Source organism: Drosophila takahashii, chromosome X (genome assembly GCF_030179915.1).
Source record: "Drosophila takahashii strain IR98-3 E-12201 chromosome X, DtakHiC1v2, whole genome shotgun sequence".
In the NCBI taxonomy this organism is placed as follows: domain Eukaryota; kingdom Metazoa; phylum Arthropoda; class Insecta; order Diptera; family Drosophilidae; genus Drosophila; species Drosophila takahashii.
This window is the reverse complement of record NC_091683.1, coordinates 4,012,864-4,038,365: the sequence shown is the minus strand read 5'-3', so window position 1 is coordinate 4,038,365 and position 25,502 is coordinate 4,012,864. Positions and strand designations below refer to the sequence as shown.

General features: G+C 41.9%; 1 protein-coding gene across 3 annotated transcripts; it reads right to left on the bottom strand.

The window, feature by feature from the left end:
- Positions 1-5,520: 5,520 nt before the first annotated feature.
- On the bottom strand, positions 5,521-25,414 carry OdsH (Ods-site homeobox). 3 transcript variants are annotated; one of them, XM_017140608.3, is made up of 4 exons: positions 24,902-25,414; positions 8,131-8,390; positions 6,148-6,287; positions 5,521-6,074 (listed from the first exon to the last, which is right to left on the bottom strand). In XM_017140608.3, the coding sequence occupies exons 1-4, from the start codon at positions 25,344-25,346 to the stop codon at positions 5,663-5,665; spliced, it is 1,257 nt and encodes a 418-aa protein (XP_016996097.2). In that variant the 5' UTR covers positions 25,347-25,414; the 3' UTR covers positions 5,521-5,662. The 3 variants fall into 3 exon arrangements, with proteins under 3 accessions (XP_016996097.2, XP_070074664.1, XP_070074665.1); XM_070218563.1 differs by having other exon boundaries at positions 5,954-6,074; positions 6,133-6,287; XM_070218564.1 differs by lacking the exons at positions 5,521-6,074; positions 6,148-6,287; positions 8,131-8,390 and adding an exon at positions 20,453-20,818.
- Between the last annotated feature and the right edge of the window lie 88 nt (positions 25,415-25,502).

Below are 25,502 nucleotides of genomic sequence, written 5' to 3'. Positions count from 1 at the left end.
TATTAGTGTACAGTTCGTTTTAAACTTAGTAAGAAAATAAAATCAAATGAAAAATTAACTAAATGAATTTTGTTTTAACGTGGGATGATATTTGGGTAAAATGTACAAGGAAAAGACCACCATTTGTAAGAAGCCGCTATTGTAAAATAAAATAAAGCAATTAAAAGAAATTGATACCCTTTTAAGGTTTAAATGATATTACCGAAATATCGTTTTTACGTTTTCGAGCCTATCGAATTTAAGTGACCGCATATCAAGTTACAATTGATGTTACATAACGTAAAATCGATCATTGTTTTATATCGTTTTTTTTGGGTGCGATTAGGATTGAATAATAACCATAGATTACATTTTTTATCACTCTTCATAATATATTTTCTGATTGATTTTAATTTGCATGTTTAAAATTGTTATTTATATTATAATATTGTTAATTTTCAATTAAAATTTGGATATATTTATGAGTTTAATAGGTCTACATTTATTTGAAAGATCATATCCGGAAAAAATCAAGGAGTACGTGTAAACTCTCGCCAATTAGTGGCTGCCTAAAATGATGATTAGTCCATAAAAAAGAAAGTCAACTGCTTATGCTTGTGGGACTTGGGCCTTTTTGGGCCCGGCCTCTCTGCTCTTCACTTCTCACGAACGGGATTGGCAATGGGAATTGGCCAGGCTGTTGCAGCCAGCTGTTGCTGTTGCAAGTCCAAGTCCCTGTACCTTTTCCGATCCAGCATGGTTTTGGATGTTGGCTTTATTAATCACCGGCGGCAGGAGGTTCGCTTCGGTTCGAAGTTGAAGCCCGCACGAAATAATTTAAGCTTGCATATGAAGGAGAGTGCAAGAAGAGAAATAATAAAAAAAAATTAAATTAAAAATGCGGCGCACATAGAAAAAGGGGCATTGGCACAACAGGTGGCCGCCCGATCGGCAACGACCGGATATTGACTGGGAGTCTTCTTCTTCGACAGCATATCGATCGTATATGGCCCATATGTCGTGCGATCTGAATAACTCGATAAGGAGGCAGAAATGCCCACCTAACGGTCCTCCGGCCATTATTCAATATTTTCTTAAATTTCCCTTATTGTTATTCTCTCTCTTAAATTGTTTGCCTCAACACCTAATTACATAATTACATAAAAAATCCATCTGGGGCCTCGAATGGGTTAACATTAACACCTAACACCCGAACAGCTTTAACCCCCGCTGCACTGCTGTCACATAAAACCGCGGAGAGGCGCATAAAAAGCGGCAGCGATGATCATAAAAAAATCGATTTGGAGTCTATAAAAATCATATCATACAAATTTTTATATGCCATGCTCGTTTTAAAATGTCACGTCGGGATTTTCCGGAGAGGGGGACTGAACTCCCAACAAAATTCAAAGAAAACAATAATAACAAAAGAGTCGGCTTAAAAGTTGGGAATAAGACCGATATCTAGATGCCCTATATTACGAAATTAATTAAGTACAAGTAATTATGATTTCTCTTTTTTAACTCTAAAATGTCATTAAAACAATGTAATACAAAATATCTTATTTATTGCTGAAATTTCTTAAGATTCATTTTAAAAGCCCACACTCAGAAAATGAATCGCCCTGAATTTTAGAAAATCGCCTATGGATTTGCTTCACTGGCGATTTTTTTCTTTAAAATAAAAAAATTTTCTACTGGTAAAGAAAATTTTCTTCCAAATAATCAAAATTCATTAAATTCAAGAAATATTCCAGAAATATAGAAAAAAATCGCCAGTAAAGCAAATCCATAGGCGATTTTCTAAAATTTTTTTTTGAGTGCACAAACTTTAAAACCAAATCGAATGAAATAGGTAATCCTCCCTCCCAAAAAAAAGGAAGACTAGGATTTCGAAATGGAAAACTAAGCTGCGTTTTGAAAGCAAATTAAAAGCCACGACAAATGGTGCAAGAGGAATGACAAATAAATTTCCCATTGACCAACAGGTGCTTGGGAATGGGAATGGTAAGGGGTATAGGAAGGGGTATGGGAAGGGGTTTGGGTATGGGTTATGGCATGGGGATTCCTACCAGACTATCCCCCACCGCCAATCGCTCCTCCGTTTCTCGGCTGCTTCTCCAGCGAATTGAAAACTTTTCTCGATGATGCAATAAATTCACAGATAAATGTTAATTTACGAGTGGAGGAGAGCGGCCCCCGTGGAAAAGGGGGAGGTGGCACTGCGACAGGCTGTCTGGTGGGTTCCTTCCTCCTCCTTCTCCTCCTCTTCCTCTTTCTCCGTAGATTTGTTTTGGGATACCCATAACCAAGCCCCTACTCCCTTCCAAACCCCCTTCCATACCCCCTTCCAAACCCCTTCGAGATTATGATTATTGAAATGTTTTTCGAGCTCGTCAAACGAAACGCGGCGGGCGTGCAAATCACGAAGTGCTATATCCAAATCCGGATATTTATACCTGTATTTGTACATGTGCAGCTACGTATTAATTAATTATAAGCCACAAAGACAGGACGGAGGACGGAGCAGACCTCTCCATCTCCATCTGGAAACCTCCACTTGAAAACCTCCACCTCCATAACGTGCACGAAGGTGAGAAATCAATTTTCAGTATCTCGCTTTGTGTTTAATATTTTTCCAGTGAAATGCGCCGACCAGCCGACGATGATGAGCCTCAGTTTTGGCTGAAGCTAAAGCTGAAGCTTCACTTTGAGCCCCGGGCATCGGTTGTGACGGAGGTTCAGGTTCAGGCACTTGCAAAAAATAGTTTCGCAATATATTTGCAATTTTTAAGAATATCAGAAGAAATTAAAAAAAATGTTTATTAATTTGCTTTCTTATTTTAAAAAGAATTCTTTAATTTTCTTTGATTTTTTTACAGCATTTACAATTAATTTCAAATAAATTATTTTCGATTATTACCAAAAAACATGAAATTAAAATTAATTAACATTTATTTTTCCAAGTGCGCCTCATACTGGGATTCTGTTTAGGTCTCTGTTCTGGGGCACGTAAATTAGGATAACAACGTGAAACATAATTATTACTTTGGACAGATATGGCAGCGACTGCTGCGCCTGCGCCCGAGTTTCGGAGTCTCTGAAATCCCGCGTTCCCGAGTTCGAGACCCCCATCCCTATATCCCATCCCATTCCCCAATCCTGGCGAGTCCGGCTTTGTGGCCCAAATAAATGTATTAAAGTTGGTTAACGCCTTCATTTCGCTGGGTCGCCGATCGGCTCAACGTCGCTTTTGTGGGCCCCAAAGTAGGTGTAATAAAAAATATGAATTGTTGTTATATTAAGATCCATCCAAACGGCAAACAGCAGGCCAAGATCATTGAGAGCTCTTTACGACCCGCCAGTCGCAATTCGTGTGAAATCGCATGCATATCGTTTGTATCCCAAAAGTTTGGTTTTGCAACTTTAGGAAGACACTCGTCTTAGGTCAGGGCTAATTTTGAGGAATCTTTATTGGAACTTAACAATTTTTGGGACCATATAAATAAATTGTATAATTACGCTTGGTAAATAAAATGTATTTTTCCAAAAGGCTAAATGAATCTGTTTTCAAATTAACTCAATTGGTTGAAAAATTGAATTGGCTAGAAGTGATTGTGCAATGTGAAACCAGTTAACCAGCTAACAATAAGTGGATTTTTATTATTGTTAAATCCAATTGGTTGCGATTGCGGGTTAAAACTATTTTAAAAGCATATCAAATTGAGATGCCGAATATCAAGTCAAAATTAATACCACATAATATCAAATTGATCATGGTTTCATATCAAATTTAATATGTATTATATTTGAATCAAGAACAAATTCCCACAACCTATAAAATACATAATTTGATTCTTTTATTTGCACAACTCTGATTTCGCAGCGGGGTCATTTAACCCTAATTCAATTAGAGCCCCTTTTGTGCACTTCGATTGGTTAATTGGCATTTGATCTTTGGGCTCATCAGCTAATTAACGCACTCGGATCCGCAGACAATCCCCACCAGCTGCGACCGCTGGCCACCCGCTGGCTTAGCTCGATTCCTATCCAGATCTCCCGATCTCGAGATCCCCAGATCCAGAGATCCACAAATCCCGAAAGGAAATGCCACGAAATTGAAAATGCAAAACGAAATTGGCAACAGAGACAGAGTGGTTCTGGCCTTTCGATGTTTCTGTTTCTTTTTCTGACTTTCTGATTCGGTTTCTGTTTCTCGGTTTCTCGGGGTTTCAGGAGAGGTTCGGTTCGGTTCGGGGCAGGAAACGTGGGCCGTGGCCGTGCGTAATGAAGACGTTAAGCTCGGAGGATCAGCAGTGGGCTATGCGAATGTGGATCTTCAAGAAAGCTGCCAGGCATACGTCGCCGTTAAAGTCCAGCCCCATCTCCATCTTCAGAGTTATTCTCCCGTTTTACCCTCTTTACCGATCCTGGACACACTTAAAGAAAATGCAGGGGCTACTTTTTTAGATCCTAACTAAAATTTCTAAATTAAATCCCTAAGTTGCTAAGTGAATTTGATTTCAGGAAGATCATTTTCTTATCCCTAGAACATGCGCGAATCCACAGGAAGTGATATGGGTTATTGATTATAGGAATGTTGGTACTCAAAAAGTATGCAACAATAAAATTGTTTTGATATCCCGCCCCACAACAAAATCCTAGATCCGCCACTGCCCTAGAAGAATACAGGACTATAAACAAATCTTATCTTATTATTTATAATAACAAGTCATCAGGTTTTTCTCGCCGTGTGCGTAACTCTTTGAGGCTCGTTTCGGTTCCGCTTGCATGTTAACTGAAATGAAAATTCGTATGAAGGCGAGAAATTAATGAATCATTCACACCTGCATGACGGATTGTCTGCATTACTCGCCACTCTGCATCCCCACTCACCTGGGTTTTTGGGTTTGGTTTAAGTTCGGCTCGGTATATCTACCATTTTGTAGGACTGCAGACTGTAGGACTGGAGGATCGACACCGGCACCTTGAGCCACGAGTGCGAACGGGGGGCGCGGCCTGGCTGACGCTTCTGCCGAAGGAGTTGCCTTCTAATTTATTTGCCTGATGTGTGTATTACATTTGTGAGTCCGCCGTCCTTGCCTCTGTCTCTGCTCCAACGGTCGCGAGTTGCATTTTTGAAATTGCCCCGAGGTCGAAAGTGCGACTTTGGGATGCTGATGATGAGCGGCACCATGGAGAATGAAGTGGCTAGTGTGAAAAGCTTATAGTACCAGCGATCGGTGATCGATAACGATGAGAATGCATCACTACAAGAGGGATAACCTATTGATAACCTATAGCTCTTTTAAATCTGCAAATCGCAAATCTTTATCGACAAAAGTTCACTTATTTTACCACCTAGTCCAACCGATCGACTCCACCGTGCGAGCTGCGTGTGAACTTGATGGATGCACTGCCTCCGCCTCCTGAAGCTGCTTTTCTCTCTTCGCTGGTTTCTTATGTCTTGCCCCTCGAGAGCCTCGAGGGCTGTTGTCTGGAAATTAAAATGCACTCGCATTTCGGCATGCGTACTCCTAACCGTACTCAAATTTGCACTGGCACACTCTTGACCGCCGGGAAAGAATTTGGTTTTTGGGTTTTTTTTCAGGTTATATTCGCACTTAGTTATTAGCTAGCCACCATTATCGCAATCGTAAGCCTACTTTACTACAGTTATTCGCTATGAGCCCAACAGGGACTCGATGCTGAAGGGGGAGCTGTAGGGGGTTTTAGTTTGTGAGGGTGGAGGAGGTACAGTCTCCAGTTTAATGGGCACCCCAGTATCGGGCTCATCGGGATCCAGTTCGCTGCTGGTGCTCTTCTGATAGGTCGTCCTGGAGGAGCAGAACGAGTTGTCCTGACTGTCGCCGGTCATGTCCTCGCCCACCACATCGATGGTTAGATCGTCCTCGCCCTCGTAGAAACTTAGGTCCTCCTCCTCCATCGCCTCCTCCTCCTCCTTCTCCCAGATGTCCTTGTGGGCAGCCAGGTAATCCGCTTTTAGCCGGGCCAAGTCCACCTCGATTCCCTTGAGACGCAGCTTCCTCGCCTGCCGATCGATCGCTTTCTTCATCCGCTTCCTGCGTTGAGCTCTGCGCAAGGATCGGGGTTAAGGTTAGTGATCAGGGTTATCTGGGCTGCTTCCCTCACCGATCTCGTACTCACCGCTCTCTGGCCCGCAGTTCGGTCAACGGAATGGGAGCTCCACTGCAACTCTGCGGCTGGGCATTGTGCGCCGGTCGCCCAGGACCCTTCTTCGTGTGATCCTTTTTGCGCCACTTGGCACGTCGGTTTTGGAACCAAACCTGCAAAGAAAATTGGATTTAGTATCAAGACTAGGTATACATCTTTAGATCTTTTAGTAGTTTTCTTTTTTGTAAGGGGGTACATCATAATACAAAAAAAAAAATGACACAAATATAAAATGTCCAGGCTTAAATGTAAATCGATTGGAAATTTAATAACGAGTTCAGAAAGGTATGACATTCCATATTTGGATCAATATTTCCACTTTTTTTTTGTGAAAAATTGTGGTCTGGGTTTTTGGTAGAAACTTGAACTTTTTTCCTTTCGTTTTTTTGCTATAACTTGGCCAAAAATGGTCCTACACGAAAAATACATACTGTTTTGAACAGATAACAAGACAATAAATAAATCCGTGACACTTTCCGGGTGATCATGAAAAAATAAAATTTTCGTAAATTTTCAATTTTTTTACAAGGGGTAACATCATAATTTTTTAAGAAAAATGGCAAAAAAATAAAATGTCCAGGTTTAAATGCCAATCGATTGGAAATTTAATAACGAGTTCAGAAAGGTATGACAATCCATATTTGGATCTATATTTCCATTGTTATGGTCAAAAAACTAATTTTTTTTGTAAAATTGGTGTTTGGGTTTTTGGTAAAAATAGGAATTTTTCCTTTTTGTTTTTTTGCGGTAACTTGGCCAAAAATGGTCCAAAACTTCGTTATCTAGTTATCTAGTGAGTGAGTATCAGGATCTTTACTTAGTATAGACATAAAACCTATCCATAGATTGTAAAAATAAGTTATCTAATGAGTGAGTATCCCTAGACAGACATATCCATTACCTCCATTTCATTTCAATAAGTCACCAATTCGGATGCGGACGATTAACCAGACCAAGGGCAATAATATGTCATGCGTTCTGGAGATGGATCGTCATTATCATCGCGGTGGAGATCGTGATGATGATGATGATGAGGATGGAGATGGGGATGGTTGCTTTGGTTAGTTGGAGTCATAAACAAGATGGCGTCGCTAATTGACGTGCAGTTTGCCGGGGAACCCAAGCGTATCGAGGGGGGAGGTGCCAGGGGCGGAGTCGAGGAGGGGTTTTTCTAGTGGGCGGCCACCCGTGTGTGTGTGTGTGACAATTTGAAGTCATTTGCATGCATTGTGCATTTTTTAATGTGCAACAAATTGTTTTCGAACGGCGACATGCAATGCCTTTAACAAGAGACTCCCCCTCCTGAAATTTTTACCTCCAAAACCTGGGGAGTTGCATTCGAATGAATGACTGACTGACTGGAGGGAATGACGAACGGACAGACTGTCGCTGTCTTGTCGTTCGCATTGACAAATTGATATGTCATGTCAAGAAACAATTTCAGACGAAAAGCGTAGCCAAATGTCCCCGTCCCCGAACCCAAAAAAAAGGAAAAAGAGAGGGCTATACCTATGTAGCCGAATAGCTATATAGCCACATATATAGCCACGATAGCCAGATAGACAAAGAGCCACGATAATCACACGGCTGACATGCAAAGTCAGCCATCGTAGATTGGGGAGGGTCCAAGGGGGATTGGGGGTTAAGAGTGGGGACAAAGGGTTAAGCTCCGCTCTGGGAATGCAATTGAAATCATTACAACAACGAGCGACACGAAACGCAATTGCAAATGAAATAAAATGAATTATAATGGATAAAAATAGTCAGGTAATTGGTTTTATTGAGTAATTGAGTTCCAGTTGCCACCAAATTGTTTTACAATGCTCACGCAAATGTTATCGAAACGCGGATCGAAATGGGAAGGTATTGTGATGGGGTAGGGAACTTGGGGATAGGCATTGCTTGAAGATTATATGGGATTTTTATGATAACACATATATGATTTTTCCAACTCACCGCTATGCGACCCTCCTTCAGATCGAGCCTCATGGCCAGGGCCTCTCGCATGAAAATGTCAGGATAGTGGCTTCCCAGGAAGGCTCTCTCGAGTTCTTCCAGCTGCCAGGAGTTGAAGTTGGTCCTGCAGCGCCTGCGCTTCGAGGACTCCACATCCACATCCGCATCCGCATCCTCATCCGGTTCCAGATTGGATTTGGGTTCTTTTTTGATAATAGCTGAAGTTGACTCCTCGCTGTCATTATCCTCATGACTGGAGTCTACATGAATAGAAGAAAAAAAGACATGAGTTCATTGTAATGTTATTGACCTTTCTCTACATTTTAAGGGAGTTTTCCCTTGAAAACATCGATGTTTTCGTATAAATATTGTAAAAATATCGACTAACTAACTAGTATTATTAAACTATGATGAACTGAGATGGATTTTGCCTAGTTAATAGTGTTAATCGGTTACTATAAGAATTTGGCAAAATAAGAGTCTTACTATATCGCAGGCACAATAAATCGGAATAAATAGTATCTGCTGGATATCGACCGAGTGAATCGCAGTCCCAGGGTGTATCCCTATGTCCATGAATTCCCGAGTCCGCGTTTCCACGTATCCATGTATCCATGTTTCCACCGAAGGGGAGGCGGTGCCGCTTGTTTCGGTCTCGTTTTATAATTGCAAACAATTAAAGTCTATTTATGCAAATTTCCAAGATATGCGAGTGCAGGAACTGAAACCGAAATGGAAATGGTAACGTAGCAGGAAGCGCCGGCCACGCCCCCTTGCTAGCCAGCCAGCCCGTCAGCCCCTCGGAAAATTCAGCAGGATTCAAGGAGGAGCGTCGTTTGTCTTTCTAATTTATAGCGGCGCAAATTGGTTTCCACAATTAGGAAGTGGTGGGTGTTGCTCGGATATGTTTAAAGCTCCAATGGCGGAAGTAAATTACTCCTACGGACCTTTTCCCCCTTCTGCCCAACCCAACGTTTCGTATCCCTTCAGTTGCAGTTTTAAGTGAAATTTAATTGCAAAAATTTGCCAGTGCTTCTGCTTTTGCTCCTGCCGACTGGGCAATTACGAGGGGGTTTCGGTGGGGTTTTCAGGGACTTGGGGCTTTTCTGGCCACTGGCTAACCGCACAAACCACCAAGAGAGGCAGCACACCTCCCAAAAACTAAAACGAAAACCAGAAATACAATAAAAATCATGGAACGTGAGTTTCATATGCTGAAATGCACACAGATTTTGACAATTTACAAACACATCTGCTAGCAAATCGAAGGAGTCGAAGGACGGAGTTCAACCCCCTGAGCCAGACGTTTCATAGAGTTCAGCAGGCACCAAAACACCAAAACACCGAACACCAAAACACCGAAACACAACAAAGGGGGCAGGTCCCTGACAAGGACTCTGGCCATATCGGTATCGGTCCATCCAACAATGCCCTTACCCCTTACCACTTCGCTCTCGACCTCATCATCACACTTGAAAGAGTAAATAAAATATAATTCCTCAAGGGTGTTATAAATAAAATTATCTGAATTATGGTTTTTGTTGACTTTCCGACTCCGACTACCCAGGAAAAGCAGAAGAGGAGGAGGTATACGAACTCGTATCTGGCATAGTTTTGTGTGCCGCAGCATTTCGGGGGTTTGTCCTCCTAATTTGCCACGAAGATTCAGATTCAGAGTGAACTGGAACAGGTCTTTGGCTTTTGTTTTGTTTTGGCTCCTGAGCTCTGGGATTTGGATTAACAACACAGTGGGTTGATGGGGGGCAGCCTCATGTGCTCTTGGTTGTTGGCCCGCAATCGATATATGGGGCGTGGCAGTTAATGGTTAAAACATTTGCCGGCCATTTAGAGCTGGCCCGAACCAAGGTGGCACAACTGCAGCCGAATGAGACCCCCAAGGATTGATGGGGAAGTCGTAGGATGGAGGGAATCTATAAGGCTACATTGCGAAAAACAAATAAGAGTTTTATTTAAAAAAAAAACATAAAACGCATTTGAATTTAACTCACTTAAAATTATTTGTAATTGTTTTACACACAAAAAAACACATCGCGGTCAGTTCGATATGCGCATGGTAATTTCTGGTATTGCATACGCATATCGTTTTTACCGAAATCTCTCTCTCGGAGATTCTCTGGCTTCGAAAAATAAAAGAAGAAGCAATGTGACAATGCAAGCATATCGAATTGAGATGCCTGCATAACAAGTCAAAATTGATACCACATAACATCAAATCGATCCTAGCTTCATATCATGCGTTTTTTTTTGTGAGCAGTAGAAAAATTCCAACAATATTGGAATTAAAGTATAAACACTTTTACCGACTTTCAAAGATTATATTGAATTTATTCAAGAAATCGATTTCTCGCTTACTCATAACTCAAGTAAATTATTCCGTTGCTCAAGAGTTTCAACCCTCCGACACTCGTTGTTCCGTTCACCCCCCCTTTAAAGCCGGCTAATTAAAAGCATTAACCCAATTTAAATTAGGCCAGCAAATGGCAAATATGCATCTGAATCCGAATCAGATGCAAAAGGCGTCTGGGTGAAAAGGCGATCGACGAAATTAGCATATAAACAGTATAAATTGCTGTCTGCCGGCCAGTCGAGAAACGAGAATCGGGGAATCCACAGAATCCAACCCCAGAGAACAGAGAACAGAGCCCAGAGCATCGGGCCTCATCCTTTGCCCCTTAGTTTTGCCTAATTTCAAAGGTCGTTAAACAAACAAACTCAAGTGGAACAAAATGCACACGCAGATGAAGGAAGGAGGCCCTCGGGACGATGATGATGATGAGCAGAGAGCACAAGGACATCAGACTTCCTTCCATAACGACGACGGCTTTCCACCTCCAAAACGACCCACAAAAAATTACCCAAAAAATGCCCCTAAAAATCCATAAAAAAAAGAGATTGAAACTGGCGAAAGCAACCAAAAAAAAAATGTGAGGGCTCATTAGCATTTATAGGCCGCACAAATGTCGCCTGGCTGGGAAAAATGTAGAGTCACCAAATTAAAAAAAAACATTTTGGGGTGCCTTCTGAGGTTCATTAGAAGCTTGTCACATGATTTGATTTGCCTGACTCAAAAAAAAATAGAATAAAAAACACTGTACAAAAAATACACAAATAAAACACCCAAAAATAAAGTAAAAAAAAGGAATGTTCCAAAAAAAGGGCTACAAGTTAGGCCACATAAACTATTACGGCTGCTAATTGTGCGACCCTCTTTTTTTTCAGCTGAGTCAACCCTCCGGGATGATCACCAAAAAAATAGTGCCCAGAATCGGGCGCAAAGTCAGACACGTGCCCCTTTGACACGGGGATTTCCCTCGGACGCCTCTGTATCACACTTTAAACTCCAGTTTTAACCCCTTTCCCAGCGATGCTTTTCATTGCCTGTCAAAGGCGTTTAGTTCCTGGGCACTTTGATGGATTGTCCGAGTTTTCCTTTTCCCGACTCTAACTTTGATGTTTGGAGTGTGTTAAACTGTTTAGTACTTATAACGTGGGAAGCTGGTGGTTATTATAGATGACTTTGAGATAGAACTTGAAAATTATCGAAATTTCGATATATTGGTTCGATAATTACGATATTTTTCATCCTTTAGCTATGATAAATCTTTTCGTATTACTGTACTTGGCCTTTTCAGTAGCCTAACCAAAGTTTCGGCTAAGCATTTTTAGTAGACATAAAATGGGATAAATACCTCAGAGATTCCCTGTTTTTTACCACCCCTAGTGAGTCGATCGCTACGAGTCCATCATCATTAGCCGACGCGACGCGAGGCTCCGCCAAGCGCATTACAGTAGACACCCGGACAATCGCCATTTGCGAGGTGCCCAGTAATTTGTCTAGGTCCCGACAACTCTGACGCCGTCACTCAACTGGGTTCTGGCCCATTCCAAGCTAACCCATCCAAGTCCTTGTCCACCACAGTCTCATTTCCGTCGACCGCTTTATGGGCGAGCAATAATAACCGCAATCGGAGCGCAGAGCTCCGTTCTCCAAAGGCACCGCACAGTGGGCCACAAATGTGTGGCACTTAATTTAATGAATTTCTTTGCACTTTGCCTGGTGCCCAGTGCCCGGTGCCTCGCCAGTGTTTCCAGGAAGGGATCGCCAAGGAGCTGGGGGACGGGGAACCGAGAAACACCGGCTGGCTGCCCACTTGCCACATGAATTTATACGAGTTGTTTGCATTAAAACGAATTGATCGACACGACGAGCGAGTGAAATCGACAGCAAAAGGCTGTCCGGGTTTTCTGGTATGGTAAGGTTTTCGGGGTCTCAGTTCTGAATTCTGGGGTCTGGGTTCTGGCGATCTGGCGATCTGGTCGGGCCGGGTCATTGCTCATCTGCCAGGCCAGGCACGTCAACGCGGCAAATTACTTTGCCCTGCTGCTGCGATGCAAAATTGAAAATTCAAAGGGGAGGGGGAAGTGGTTAACTTGGCAACATGCTAGCCATCTCCAACTACCAGTACCTGTTGCCCCTACTCCTTGCCATCCTCCTACACTCGAACAAATCTTGTATACCCCAAAGAATCGTGTTTAAAACGATAAAGAGTCTATAATTCCCAACCGGTTCAAGACAAGGTTTAGATCAAACCTAAATAATATTTCATTTCAATCATTTGGTTAGTTAATTTAATATCATTTCTATTTTTAGTCTTATATTTTCTTTTTTATAGCACTAACATTTTTCCCAGTGTACCTCTCTCTCTTCTGTTTGCCGGTTGTGCTGCATGTTATGATTAAATTTTGATAGCCAACAACAATCAAGTCAAAGAAAATCAATAATTTTTACGCATCTTGTTACGATGTTGCCAGTTGCCCCCCTAACCCTCTCTTAACCCCCTCTTAACCCCCATCTTAACCCCCCTTTGCCCGGAGCTTTGCCCAGTCTGCTGCCATGACGAACTGCTCTCAAACGATCTCCCAGCTACGATCGACATGCCAAAGCGGCGCATAAATGTTTTGTTGTTTTAATGAAGACGTCCCTGGATCTTGGATCTCGGGGTCTCGAGTCTTCCGTCTTCGGTCTTCACTCTGCAGTCTTCAGTCTTCTCCCGAGTCGAAGAAGACATCAAGGCGTTGCATGCCACATTTTTTACCTCGTTCTTGCCTGCTTTTTTTTTTTTTGCGCTTTCGTTTCTTTTTTTTCTTTTTTTTTTTTCTTTTACATTTTTGCAAAGGGGCGCGTCAGCGTCTGCACGCCAAGAGGATCGCTCTATCGCTATCTCTATCCGAATATCGGCCCTCTCGCTCGCTCGCTGGCAGCTTGTGGCGCATTATTACGAATAGGGTCTAATTATTGTGGCAAGCCCCTGAGCTATAATTTGCCTGATTGATTTACATAACGATCGAAAATGATCAAGACATTAATTTCTTATTAACGTCGTTTCGTTCGGTCGTTCGTTTCGTTGGTTTGTTGGTTAGAGAGCTCGTCTTCCTTCAGATCGTCCGAGATCGCTTCGGTTATAGGTTGCTGTTGTTGGGGAGAGGATTGGATGCGCCTACGTTCGGTCAGGTTTTCCTTTGGTTTCGGTCTCTGGGGCGTAACTCTGAACGGGGGCTGCACTCGTTTTCCTTCCCATTCCACCTTCGGTCCTTTCCTTTTCGGTTCCCTGCTTTGTTGCCATGTTCGTGGCTCTAACGACTTTCCATCGATCGCCTTTGGGTTTAACATACACACTTGTACAATGTACATGTACATATATCAGATCGGGGCGCCACAAAAGCCACTTACAGTGTTGCATGTGCTGGCTCCATCTCTCTTGTTTTTGCCCCAGCATTCCGTCTATGGCTAATTTTCATTTCATTTAGCTGCTTTAAACGTTATATTATTTGACAGTTATTAATTTGATATGTTCACCAGGGATGCCAGGCTACACTTTCTCATATGGCACATGGCATGTCGTCCACTCTTGCATGCTCAACGCCATTTATTTCGAATCCCCTTGATTAAGTCGCTTCATTACACAGAGCTTTAGCACATTGACAGCACCTTGTTTACGCTTTGTTTTAACTTTTGATTACTACTACAGATAATTTTGAGGAACTGAATAATAATTTGCTTGCCAATAGCGCATCTTAGCGCCCCACGTTGGGCGCCAATTTCTTTTACGGCCGTCTAATATAACACAATAGTACGTCATATGTACATTTTGTTTTTAATTTGTATTTTAAGTGCTTCACAAGAGTATTTCCATTAGTTCACCCCGCATAAACGATCTTTGCCTTGTGCCACTTTTGTTTTTTGACCAATTTTTTTTTAGGCTTCCTCTTCGGTGATGCGCTTCCTCGTTTCCACGTTCCGCGTTCCCTTCTCCACCGTTCCACTTTCCGCGTTCCTTATTCCGCACTCGATCGTTTTGTTCGTTTCGGACATAATTAATGTTAGTTTTAACGCTGCTTGAAAATGTTATTTCCCTTGATTATAGGAGGGCTGCCGTCTGCTCTCTGTCGCTCTGTCCCTCTCCCTCCCGCTCGTTCCGTCTCCTTCTGCTGCTCTGCTTCCTCGCCGCTGTTTACGGCCGCTGATTGTTGGGTGTTTTTTTTTTTATTTTTTTTTTTGGCGTTTGCAGCGCTGCTCTGCCGCTGCGGGCAGTCATGGGGAAACATTTTATGACGATTACTGTAATTCGTTGCCGCAAACAATAATTACTTTCCATTACGAAAATGGCGGGCATATTATCACCTGAATATCACACACACACACAGACAGCACACAGTCGAGCCATTACACCAATACCACCATTACAGGTGTGAAGCCGCGCCTGCGCCGGCGTCAACGTCAAAAGTAGACCTGCAGATCTCAAGATCTGGGGATCTCGGGATCGCACGAACCCAATTCGCTGTGGCAAATGAAACCTTCGGCTGGTTGGGCCGTTGCAACGTTGTCTAAAATTTTCGGTAATAAAATATGACAACTCAATCAAGGCCCATAAAAGAGCCAACACCAGCAACAACAAGCACAATGATTTTGGGGCGGTGCCCGCTTGAAGATCGTCGGGGCCAGAGCAACAGAACCTGAAAGCTTCGGTAATTTGCAGAGGCTGCAAAGACGATCAAAATTTACGATCATTTTGTTTTCAAAATCAATTTAGAAAGGAAGCGCGGCAAAGATCAGGCTCTGCCCGCGAAAGAGATAGCACTAGGGCCCCCGGAGGAGCGGAAAGGAGAGGAGGTGCGAGGGAGAGAGAGATAGGGAGCACAAATTGAGTTCTTAAGTTGTCTGGGGAATCTGAATGTGGGCAATCTGGGGAACCAAACTGGAGTGAGTCCTCAAAGGCTGCGGATCAGGCCATCATACCAATTCTTTGGGATCTCGTTTTGGCCCTGCTGCGATTCTCCGGGATTCTCCGCCGTTTTCGGCAGTTATTAGCCTGGTAAAACACGAGTCTTGCACATTTGAGAGCTTGTAATTTACTTAATTTGATTACGAAGCGACGTCGTCCGCTCTCTTCGAAGAGTGGGCGTGGTCCAACTGTCTGTCTCTTTCGCGCTGTCTGGTTGTGTGTCTGTTTGTGTGTGTGTGCTGCAGGTGCAAGGTTGAGGAACGATGGAAGTCACGGATTTAGGGTTGTAGGGTGTCATTTTATTGGCAGAAATTGAAAGATTTTAGTCATAACTTAAGCCAAGAATAATAGGAAGATAACCTCTTATTAAAAATGTAATACATTTACAAAATGCCACATTCTATTGCATTCAAGAAAACACATTTGAAGTTGTATTATACCTTTTCCTAAGCCAATTAAAATATTTACCATGCCACAAATGCTACCCATATTACTAGGCACAATGGCACATAAATATTAATTTGCTTCTGAAAATCCACTTGTATTCCCAACCAGATGTTCCGTTGTGAAAGCTCATCCAGTTATAATAATCCCCAAAATACCATACCAATATGGGTTCCAATTCCAAGAACAATTTCGGTTTCTTTGTATAATTAATTGGGCAAACAAATCTCGGCGCAAAAGCCAAAAACCATGGCAAATGGCATACGAAATCTATTAATATAGACAATAGTTTATTAATTGAAAGTTATGTCTGACCCGGTCGGATGATTTATGCACAAAGCAACCAAAGCAGTCAGGAAATTTGAGCAAAAGCAAAGCATGGGCAAAGCAAAAAAAAAAACAGGTAAAAAGCAAAAAACGGCGACGAAAAAGCCAAGAGGCGAGCATAAAATAAAAATTGATTTCTGCTGCTTTTAATGAATTCTTCCCCAGCAGAAGCAGTAACAACAACAGCAGTATCAACAACAACAACACAATCTCAATCAATTTCAAGTCGCACATCACATCAAAACAAATTACCAAGGAATTAATTTGCCATCGGAATCACGCAAGCGCAGATTTAGGCCCACGCGAGCGAAAGAGAGAGCAACAGGGCGGGCGAAAGAGAGAGCGACAGCGAGGATTTTGGCTGCACAGAAAAAAAACAAGTGCAAAATAATAATCATAATTTAGTTACCTCTTAACTTTACATTTTTTTATTTTTATTTTCTTATTTATAAGCGTTTCTAATTAAAAGGATACCCCTACTATTTCATAATCGTCCTTACAAAATACTAACCCCCATTAGTATCGCAAATCTAGTATTTTTAGAGGAAGATTAGGCTTCTCAATACGGTCATACTTTGCATTGCGACGCTTTCTTTGCGATCAACAAATCAAAACACACGCATTTTTGCAAATGCAGTTAAAAGTGAAATATAAAGTGCTTGTGGTAAATAAAAACAATGGATTAGCTGTGATTATCTTATTGTACAGGTGAGTACCAACTGCAACACTCAGTGCATTGATTTTAAGTTCACTTTTTATAACCGTGCAAAAGCGCAACGCAGAGGAGCACCCACACAAATACATACAAACATTTATTTCGTCTATCTAAAAGCTAGCTATGTATGTGTGTATGTATATAAATACACATGTTAAACCCTCATAATGCAAATTTTGTACAGGTCCCTTTATTATTAAGTAATTTATTTAGTTATTTTTCGTCGCCAAAGAGGAACTTTTGCACACACATACAAACATGCATACAAAGATGAAGTTGCGATCGTCGCATGACATACATATCTACATATTTGATTGATTTAAAAATGATCCATTTGTGATACATATTTTATTTTTATTATTTTTAAAATTGAGCTTTTTTTTGTGTAGTGTACAGGATTCAGGCACAACGGGTTTTCGAGCGGTGGCGATTAATAGAGCGAAAGAGAGGGCACGAGAGGAGGTTTTGGGCAGGGGGAGGGGGAGTGGGGAGTAGGTGCCGTGATTAATACATGAGGATTTAATTAACTTGCCATCGCACTATCTCTTTCGCTCATCTCATTCCAGTGGAATGCACAAACTATGGCGACTGCGACGTCGACAGCGAAGCGGCGTCGCTGCCAAGAGAGGGACAGAGAGAGCAACTTGTTGTAAATGGTAGGTGTATGTATAACAAGCAGGTGTGCGTATGTGTGTGCGTGTAATTGAAACGTGTTTCGCTGTTGTTGTTTTCGCCTTTGTTGTTGTTGTTGCTGTCGAACGCCTGCAGCGCGAAAATCGGTGGCATGTATAATTTTTATCACCTTTAATTAACTTTTCAATTAATAAAAAACGCAGCAACAACAGCGGCAAACATGTTGAGCGCATGTTAAGCGGAAAAGTCGCAGCTGCCAAAAGCTGAACCAAACACGGGCGAGAAAGAGAGGGCGCGAAAGGGGAGAGAGTAGGAGGGGAAGAGCGAGGCAGACGGGCGAATTGCCGGCGGCATTTGGCCAAAACAGCGAAAAAACATGGCCAAAACAGCGACGGAAACAGATAGAAATACGAATACTTAATATCCCTGTTTTTTTTTAGTTCCGGTCGGAACCACTTTGTTCTTATCCCTATACACTCTATTTATCACTTGCTTTTACCTTACTACTTTGTATTCTGCCTTTTGGGATTCCACTTTCTTTTTCACCTCAGTTTCATGGCGTTCGTAAGATAGGATATCATTATTTTTTATAACTTAGAAAAAATTAATTGAAATTTTTAATGTTATTGTGTAGCTGTTGTTTCTAAGATTTAATTTCAATAGAGAAAGTTTTTCTTTTTTTATTGAAATCACACAGTCCCTATATAATTCCCCGAAAGTCACGCACGTTTGCTCTAACCCAAAAGTAATGCCAAGTCAATCGTGTCCCAAAAATTGATTAAAAACCGCATCGGCTCGTGGAGAACAATAAACAGTGGGGCTTCGAAAAGCACGAACGGAAACGGAAATGAACACCAGCACACAGACACACACTAAAGCGTCGGTGAAATGGCTTCAAAGTCAGCTAAAAGTGTCATTACAACTCACCGAAAACCAAAGCAAAGCATGGAAAAAGCAAAGAAAGCGGAAAAGCAAAGCAGAGACCTAAACAACAACGGGGAAAACTTTCAGGGACGTCTGCTGCTCCCCCTTTTTCCCGCCCCTTGAAAACCTCCCTGGGCATACGGCTCAATTCAATTTTATCGTTTCAATATTAACCCAAAACAACCCCACAATATTGCCTTCATTTAAGGTTTATTAGATACAACGACAACGTTGTGGAGGCAACTTGAGGTGGAGCTTTGGCATAGATGGGGGTTACGAGGTTCGGGTTTCGGGGGTTCGGGGCGCGACAGGGTAGACAGCCAACGAGCGGAACGCTCTTGGATACAAGAAATATTGTGACTACAGCAACAGCGAGAAATCGTAGGAGCTACAGTATCGACTGGAGATCACCCCTTAAAAGAAATTTTAAAATCACATTTAATAAGCCATAAGAAGATCTCAAATTTGTGCTATCATTCATCCAAATGTTATTAAAAATTTGGGTGGATAAGAATTGGGAAATACTATGGTATTTTAATCTATATTTTGGCACCTAAAACTTCACATTTGAAGGTCAAAATATTTTAAGTAAAATCAATCCCATTGTTTGCCAAGTACAACAGTAGTCGCGTCAAAAATCCTCCTACAGAGGACACGAAAAACAAAATTTTCCAATTTACAAACGAAAATCCCACTGAGAAAGGCGCTTAGAGGGGCGGTGGAAATTGTGGGGGGAAAATCAGTAGACAGGGTGGTGTATAGTATAACAAGGATAAATGCCTCGGTGTGTGTATACATACATACATATTCGTGTGTTTGTAGAATGGCATAAACATTGATCCAACCGTAAAACTGGCTGACAATCGAGCCGGGCTAAAAGAGCGACAGAGAGAGGAAGAGAAAGGGGACGAGGACGAGGTCCTGCCAATCCCCTGAACTCCACCTCCCCCTTTCACCCTCTTTTTGGACCATGGCACTGAGCCAAACCGAAACGACGCCAAGCCAAGTGTATAAATTGTATTAGCCCCGAAGTGTCGTGCGGCTTTTCTTCTTCCCCTCTCCCCACACACTTTTTCCTGATTTTTCCTTTTTGGAAGGAAGGCTAGGAAAAGCGGGCGGTGGCGGAGCGTAACCAGGGTAGGCGATTGCCTGTCCTTCCCCCCTGGGCCACCACTTTCCACTCGGAGGTGGTTGATGCGCACCATACGCACACACACGCACAACCAAAAAAAGGGGGGGGCGAACCACATGGCGTATACGCAATATGGCCGCCATCGTCGTCGTCTTTGCTGCCAGAAAGAGGAGAAGAATGAAGAACCCCCCTCCTTCCCTTAGAGGATTTTCAAGAGGGGTGTCATTTGCAGCAAATTGCAGACCGCAACAATTTCACAAAGGACAAACGAAACAAGTGTCATGCACCAGGGGCGTACTAAGGGGGGTTTCGGTGATCCGTAGCCCCCTTGCAGGTAAAACTATATAGGAAATATTTAGCTTAAGAAATACATAACATAAAAATTTGTTATAAAAAACCCCTCTCAAGTGACTACGCCACTGACACCTGACATCGGGGAATAGAATGGAATGGAATGAACGGGAATGGAATGAAATGGCAGAGCAATCTGTTTCAATATAAACGCACATGCGGCATTTACGAGAGAATCCAACAAGCGTCGAGGGTTTTCCGAGTGGGGTTTTCCTTTCCGAGGGTTGGGGCTTGTGTATGGGTGGTTTTTGCCACTTAAATGCTGCTAGATTTTGTTGTTTGGTCAACAGTTTTTAGTCTTGTGTGGTTATTTTGATTTTATTATATACCCTACAATTAAATGGGTTTGTTTTTTTATATCTTTTAAATTATTTAATTGTCGGTAGACTAAATGTCAGCCTTGTTTGTTTTATACCCTTTTACAAAAGCATTCCATCAAAGGGTTCCAAAAAACCATATAGATAGTACATACACACTTCGACCTAAACTGAAGTCACCCTCGTCCACTTGATTCTAGGGGTTGCTACACATCCACATCCACATCCTTGGTCTCCCTGGGGTGTCATAACTCTTGACGAGCTCATCTTTTACTTAAGTTTTACATAATTTTCATGTCGTCGAGAGAGGGGAGCTCAAGTCCATGGAGATGGCATAAAAATCAGGACGTGTGTGGGTGTTTCTGGGATTTCTGATTTTTCGAGGGTGGTGAGCTTAGCTTTAGCGGTAAAACGCTCGATTCTACGTGCTTGCGGCTTTTCCGCTTAGCGTTTCCTCGCTCTTTGATATTTTCCCCGTCTCCGTTTTTGGCTTTGGGTCGTGTAATTGCCTCGATTTCTTGACACTTGTCGACACAGATTGCTAACAAAGTGGCGAAATGAATGGGGAAAAATTAGTGGGACTGATTGATTGACTGACCATTTGGTATATAATTTCCCATTGCCCCGCAGATTTTCCCCAAGCAGTTATTAAATAATAAGCGAAGCGAAACCCCTGCGATACAGCCAATAAATTCACCATTTTAGTGGGTCTAACCCTAATTTGCTAATCGCAAACGAGCTCTGCGATTTGAGGGCGGGCGGAGGCGTGGCACTTGTAATGGTATTTAAGAAAAATTACACCTCAAAACTGTAAATGGCCAAAGAACACAAAAAAAAAGAAAAAAAAGAAGAAAAAGAACAAAATGTGAAACAAGTCAAGTGCCCGAAACAAAAACCACAACAACAATGAAAACCCACGATATAGCCCTTTATTTATTTTTTTTGCTTTTCCTACAAGCTTTTCTTTTTTTTTTTTTTTTGTTGCCAAAAATGTTTTTATCTAGCGCCGCCATCTTTGTGCTAAACGGTAATTCAACAACGGTAGAAACACGACGAAAAGCAGAGGTGGAGTGGGCCAAAATAAAAAGGAAGGGGGGGCACTAAGCCAAATCCGCCCCTTGAAGTGTTTATCCTTTGGTTTTTGGGCAGGGGAACGGTTTTTTTGGGGCAGGACTGGCCTAAAGTGTTTTCAATTTAAGTTTAGAGAACAAAACGCCTTTTGATTTTTATTAGTCCACCAAAGGGGGTGGACCCAAAAAAAAAGAGAGTTACGAAAAAATTAAAAAAGGGGAAAATAGATGGAGTCGGGGAAAATTAAGTGGACTGGAGCTGCCAAAATGCATTCGCAGTCGGCCTAGAAAAAAGATGTTGCCTTCTATTTTGGCCGACTGCCATTCAGTTGAATTTATGGCCACCGGCCAGGGTTGTCGCCCTCATAAATTATGCAAATGCTAATGCAAATGCAAGGACGTCGTGGGTGGGTTGTGAGTATTTAGAGCGAAATAAAGGAGGCGAAATAAACTGGCTTTGTGTTCTTTATTTTCTTCATGTTTTTCGGTTCGTTTTTGGCAATCGCCTAAATGGGAGCCCACTTAAATAATTATCATTTCCCGGGCCAAAAATCGGGGCGCTCGTCAAAAGCTCATCAGGGGCCCCGACGATCGGACCAATTAGTGCAACGAGCCCACTGAGCGTTTTATTAATTAGCCAAGGAAAATCTCTGTGGAAATTGGACCTATATATACCGCTCCCCCACCCAAACCCATACCTATCCCTACCAATTTCCCCCTTTTTCGAGACGAACAAGAGTCCCATTAGTCGCTGATGTTGATGGGCAGCGCTGTTCGTTTTTCGGCTCTTCGGGCTTCCAGTCTTGTTTTTGGACCCTTTCCACTCCACACTCTCCACTCCACTCACTCAATCTTTCACTTTTGGGCGAGAGAAATCTTCAGATCAGCACTCATAAATTCGTCCATGAAGAGCCTATCAACTGCACTGGAAAAAAAAACTTGGCATACTTGAGAATAGTCCCTTTGTTAATTTTCAAGTTATTTGGTAATAACAAAGTTGGGATATTTAAATCTACGGAGAGTGATATGAGTGATAGATCCCCCCGCTCGGATTAAAAATGAAAGGAATTGTGGTATTCAAAAAGTATGCAACAACAAAATTGTTCTGATATTATCCTACATCCGCTACTGATTTAAATATTTATATTTATATATTTATCATTTATGCGTTCCCCAAGATATCTCAATTTAATGTTGTACCATACCATGGAAAATATTTCTATGATATTTTTTCTTTTCTTTCTCACCGTGCAGCCCCGTACCTGTTTCCATCTTCATTTTCCACTCGACACAATCACAATTAATCTATGGGTCTAGGCAGTTCGGTTCAGTTCAGTTCTCCCAGTAGTTCTACCCAAACCCCCGTTCCCTCAAAGTCCCTCGAAATGATGGCAATTACCAGAAGCGCTCGCGGTCAGCGATGTCTAATGAGTGGCCATCGACTGGAGCGGATCACCTGAGATCACCTGGGATCACCTGGTACTCTGGTACTTGGGAGCCACAACAACTCAATTCATTCATCACCGATAGACTGATGATCGCTGGTAGGCAGGGGGCCCAAAAAAAAAAAGAAAACAACCTGAAAACAAAGGAAAAAAAAGGAAACCGAATAAGGGAAACCTGACGGGGCGTGCCAATGGCGTTCTTATTAATTTGCCCAATTTCCACAAGCAGAGGAAAATGGGGAAAAACTTAATTAAAATGTCGTAAACGAAAATTGTATGTTTAGGCACGCGGTTTGGACTGAGCTACCAAAAATAATTAAGACATTTCGCTTCTCGTTCGACCTTTTTTTTTCCCCCCCGTTTTTCGTTTGGTCTTCGTTTTGGGTTCACGAAAATGTTAAGAAAAATTGCTGCCACAAATTGTTTGGCTGCCCAATTTCCACAGGTCTTCCCCTCGACTTTCCCTCGATATCGCGCCGTTCTCTTTACAGTTTTCCCTGTGTTCGCTTTTCCCGACTTGTGCTAGCTCTCGTTTTATTTTCTGGTTTCGGGGCCGCGACCGAAAACAATAAAAATGACTAATGGCAGCTAATTTCCCGTCGTCGGCAAAAGTAGGAGGATGAGGTAGGAGAACGAAGATGAGGCCCATCGAAGAGTTTCCCATTCGGAATTGGATGCGCCTCAAAAGTAGTTCAATTGCCAAAAGACAAAAGGCGTTTCCCGGATTGGGCGTGCACTGGGCAAAATACAAAAAAAAAAGAAATAAAAAACGGATAGGATAGGAAGACTTCACCTGTCACTGCCCATTTCCCATGCACCATTTCCCATTTTCCGATGCCAGCTGCTTCGCACTTTTTCACGACCCATTCACAAATTGTTGCAGTTTTTCATTGACCTTCAAGGTTTTAAAATGGGAAGGGGGTATTTTTGTTTTTAAATATTTCCCTCCAAAAATCATCTTAATTTTATTAAGTGATCTTATAAATTTTCACATTTTGACTGAACTTAAATTTGACATAAAAATATTTATTAAATAAATAAAATTTTTTTTTTTATTTTTTTTTATTTTAGAATTTTAAAAAGAAAATCGATGTTTATTTGTATATTCCGCTAACTTAAATACCTCTTTGAGTTTTAAAAAAATCATTGCAAAATATTTAGGACTTGGTTATTTTACAATTTTTTTTTTTTAGAATTTGAAAAAGGAAATCTATGTTTATTTTTGTTTTTCCCTAATTTAAATACCTCTTTGAGTTTTTAAAAAATCTTTTCAGGAAAAATTGGAATGAAATTTCTGAATAATCCTTTCTACTAGTAATACCATTCGTCCCAATTTTCCAATGACCGCAACTAATCATGCATAGTTTAAGGCTAATTCCCGGCAAGGACACTCCGGAAATTGTGTTATTTATGGGCCAAGCCACCCACATTCTAGATTCCATAGCCCGGCACTCATTTGTTCATTCATTACATTCATTAACTTTGCGACGAGCTTGCGCAGATAATGCAATTTTCCAAATGGCCGGAGTGGAAAAACAAGTTTTCCCGGCCGGGACTCGCCGCCGCCGCGCACTTTATTCAATTTACCAATAAAATTTCAATCGAATTGCTCCTTTTAATCAATTCGCTGCCGCCCACACACACACACACGTGCATTTACATATGCATATGCATATACGCACATGCATAATTCGCATGTTTTTATGTTTTTTGATCAATTTTTAATCAACAACAGGCGGCAGCAACAACAAAATCAACAGCATTATTTGCCCGCAGGCCAGCTTTTAATGTGTCTGTGTATTTATAAAGCGTATCTGTGTGTATTTTTGGCCGCTTGTAATTGTTGTTGCTGCTTGTTGATTATGCACGTAATTAAATTTGGCCAGCAATTTTGTGTATTTTGGCCAAATGCGAAATACTTAGTTTAGAGAGTGAAAACCCATGCAATAGAGTGCGATTTCTCAGGGGTTTTACCATCGATAATCTATTTTTTTTCAAGGTTTATAACTATCGTATTTGGCTTATTAAATATGTAAAATTAAATTGGTAAACACTAGAAAATATATATAATTTAGAATGAGAGATTTTTAATTTTCTAAATTCACTTACCCTCGCGGATGTCGTGCGGATGTCGGCCAGAGCTAACATTTTTGGGATACGGTAGTGATTCCGATTTAATAGTTTGCTGATCCTGATCCTTATTACTCATTTCCCGATTCCAATTCCGGTCCCTTTGCTGCTGAATCGCGGCTGCTGCAGCGGCTGCATTGGCTCGCTGCATTAGCGCCATCTGGCGGAGCATGTAGACGGAGGACGAACTGGTGGCCTGGTGACCAGATCCCTGGGAGTCCCCCAGATTTGGGGAATCGATGGGAAGCTGGCTGAGGAATGGCGACCATCCGGGAACTCGCAGGTTGACGGCGGCTGCTGCAGCATAAAGCTGCAAGGCGGATGCCGTATGCGGATGTTGCCGCGGATGCGAATGCGAAGGCGAAGTTTGCACCTGCGCCTGAGCAGCGGCTGCTAGCTGCAGCTGTTTAATCAGCTGATCCATTTTCGGGGTTAACTTTCGGTTGTTTTAGTCTTAGTAAGTTACTCTTTCGGTTATTTATTGTCAATGTTCTTATTTGACTTTGACAAATTAAAGTTCTAGTTAATTTCCTTGAGTTTTATTTCACTGGACTCTCAGTCAGTTTTTATTTTGGCTTCC

Excerpts from the sequence above, each read along its gene's own strand:
- OdsH (XM_017140608.3), bottom strand. The coding sequence starts at position 25,346 with ATGGATCAGCTGATTAAACAGCTGCAGCTAGCAGCCGCTGCTCAGGCG. Across the intron at positions 8,391-24,901 it reads TCCGCACGACATCCGCGAGG|ACTCCAGTCATGAGGATAAT; the intron begins GTAAGTGAATTT and ends CTATTCATGTAG. Across the intron at positions 6,075-6,147 it reads GAACTGCGGGCCAGAGAGCG|AGCTCAACGCAGGAAGCGGA; the intron begins GTGAGTACGAGA and ends ATCCTTGCGCAG.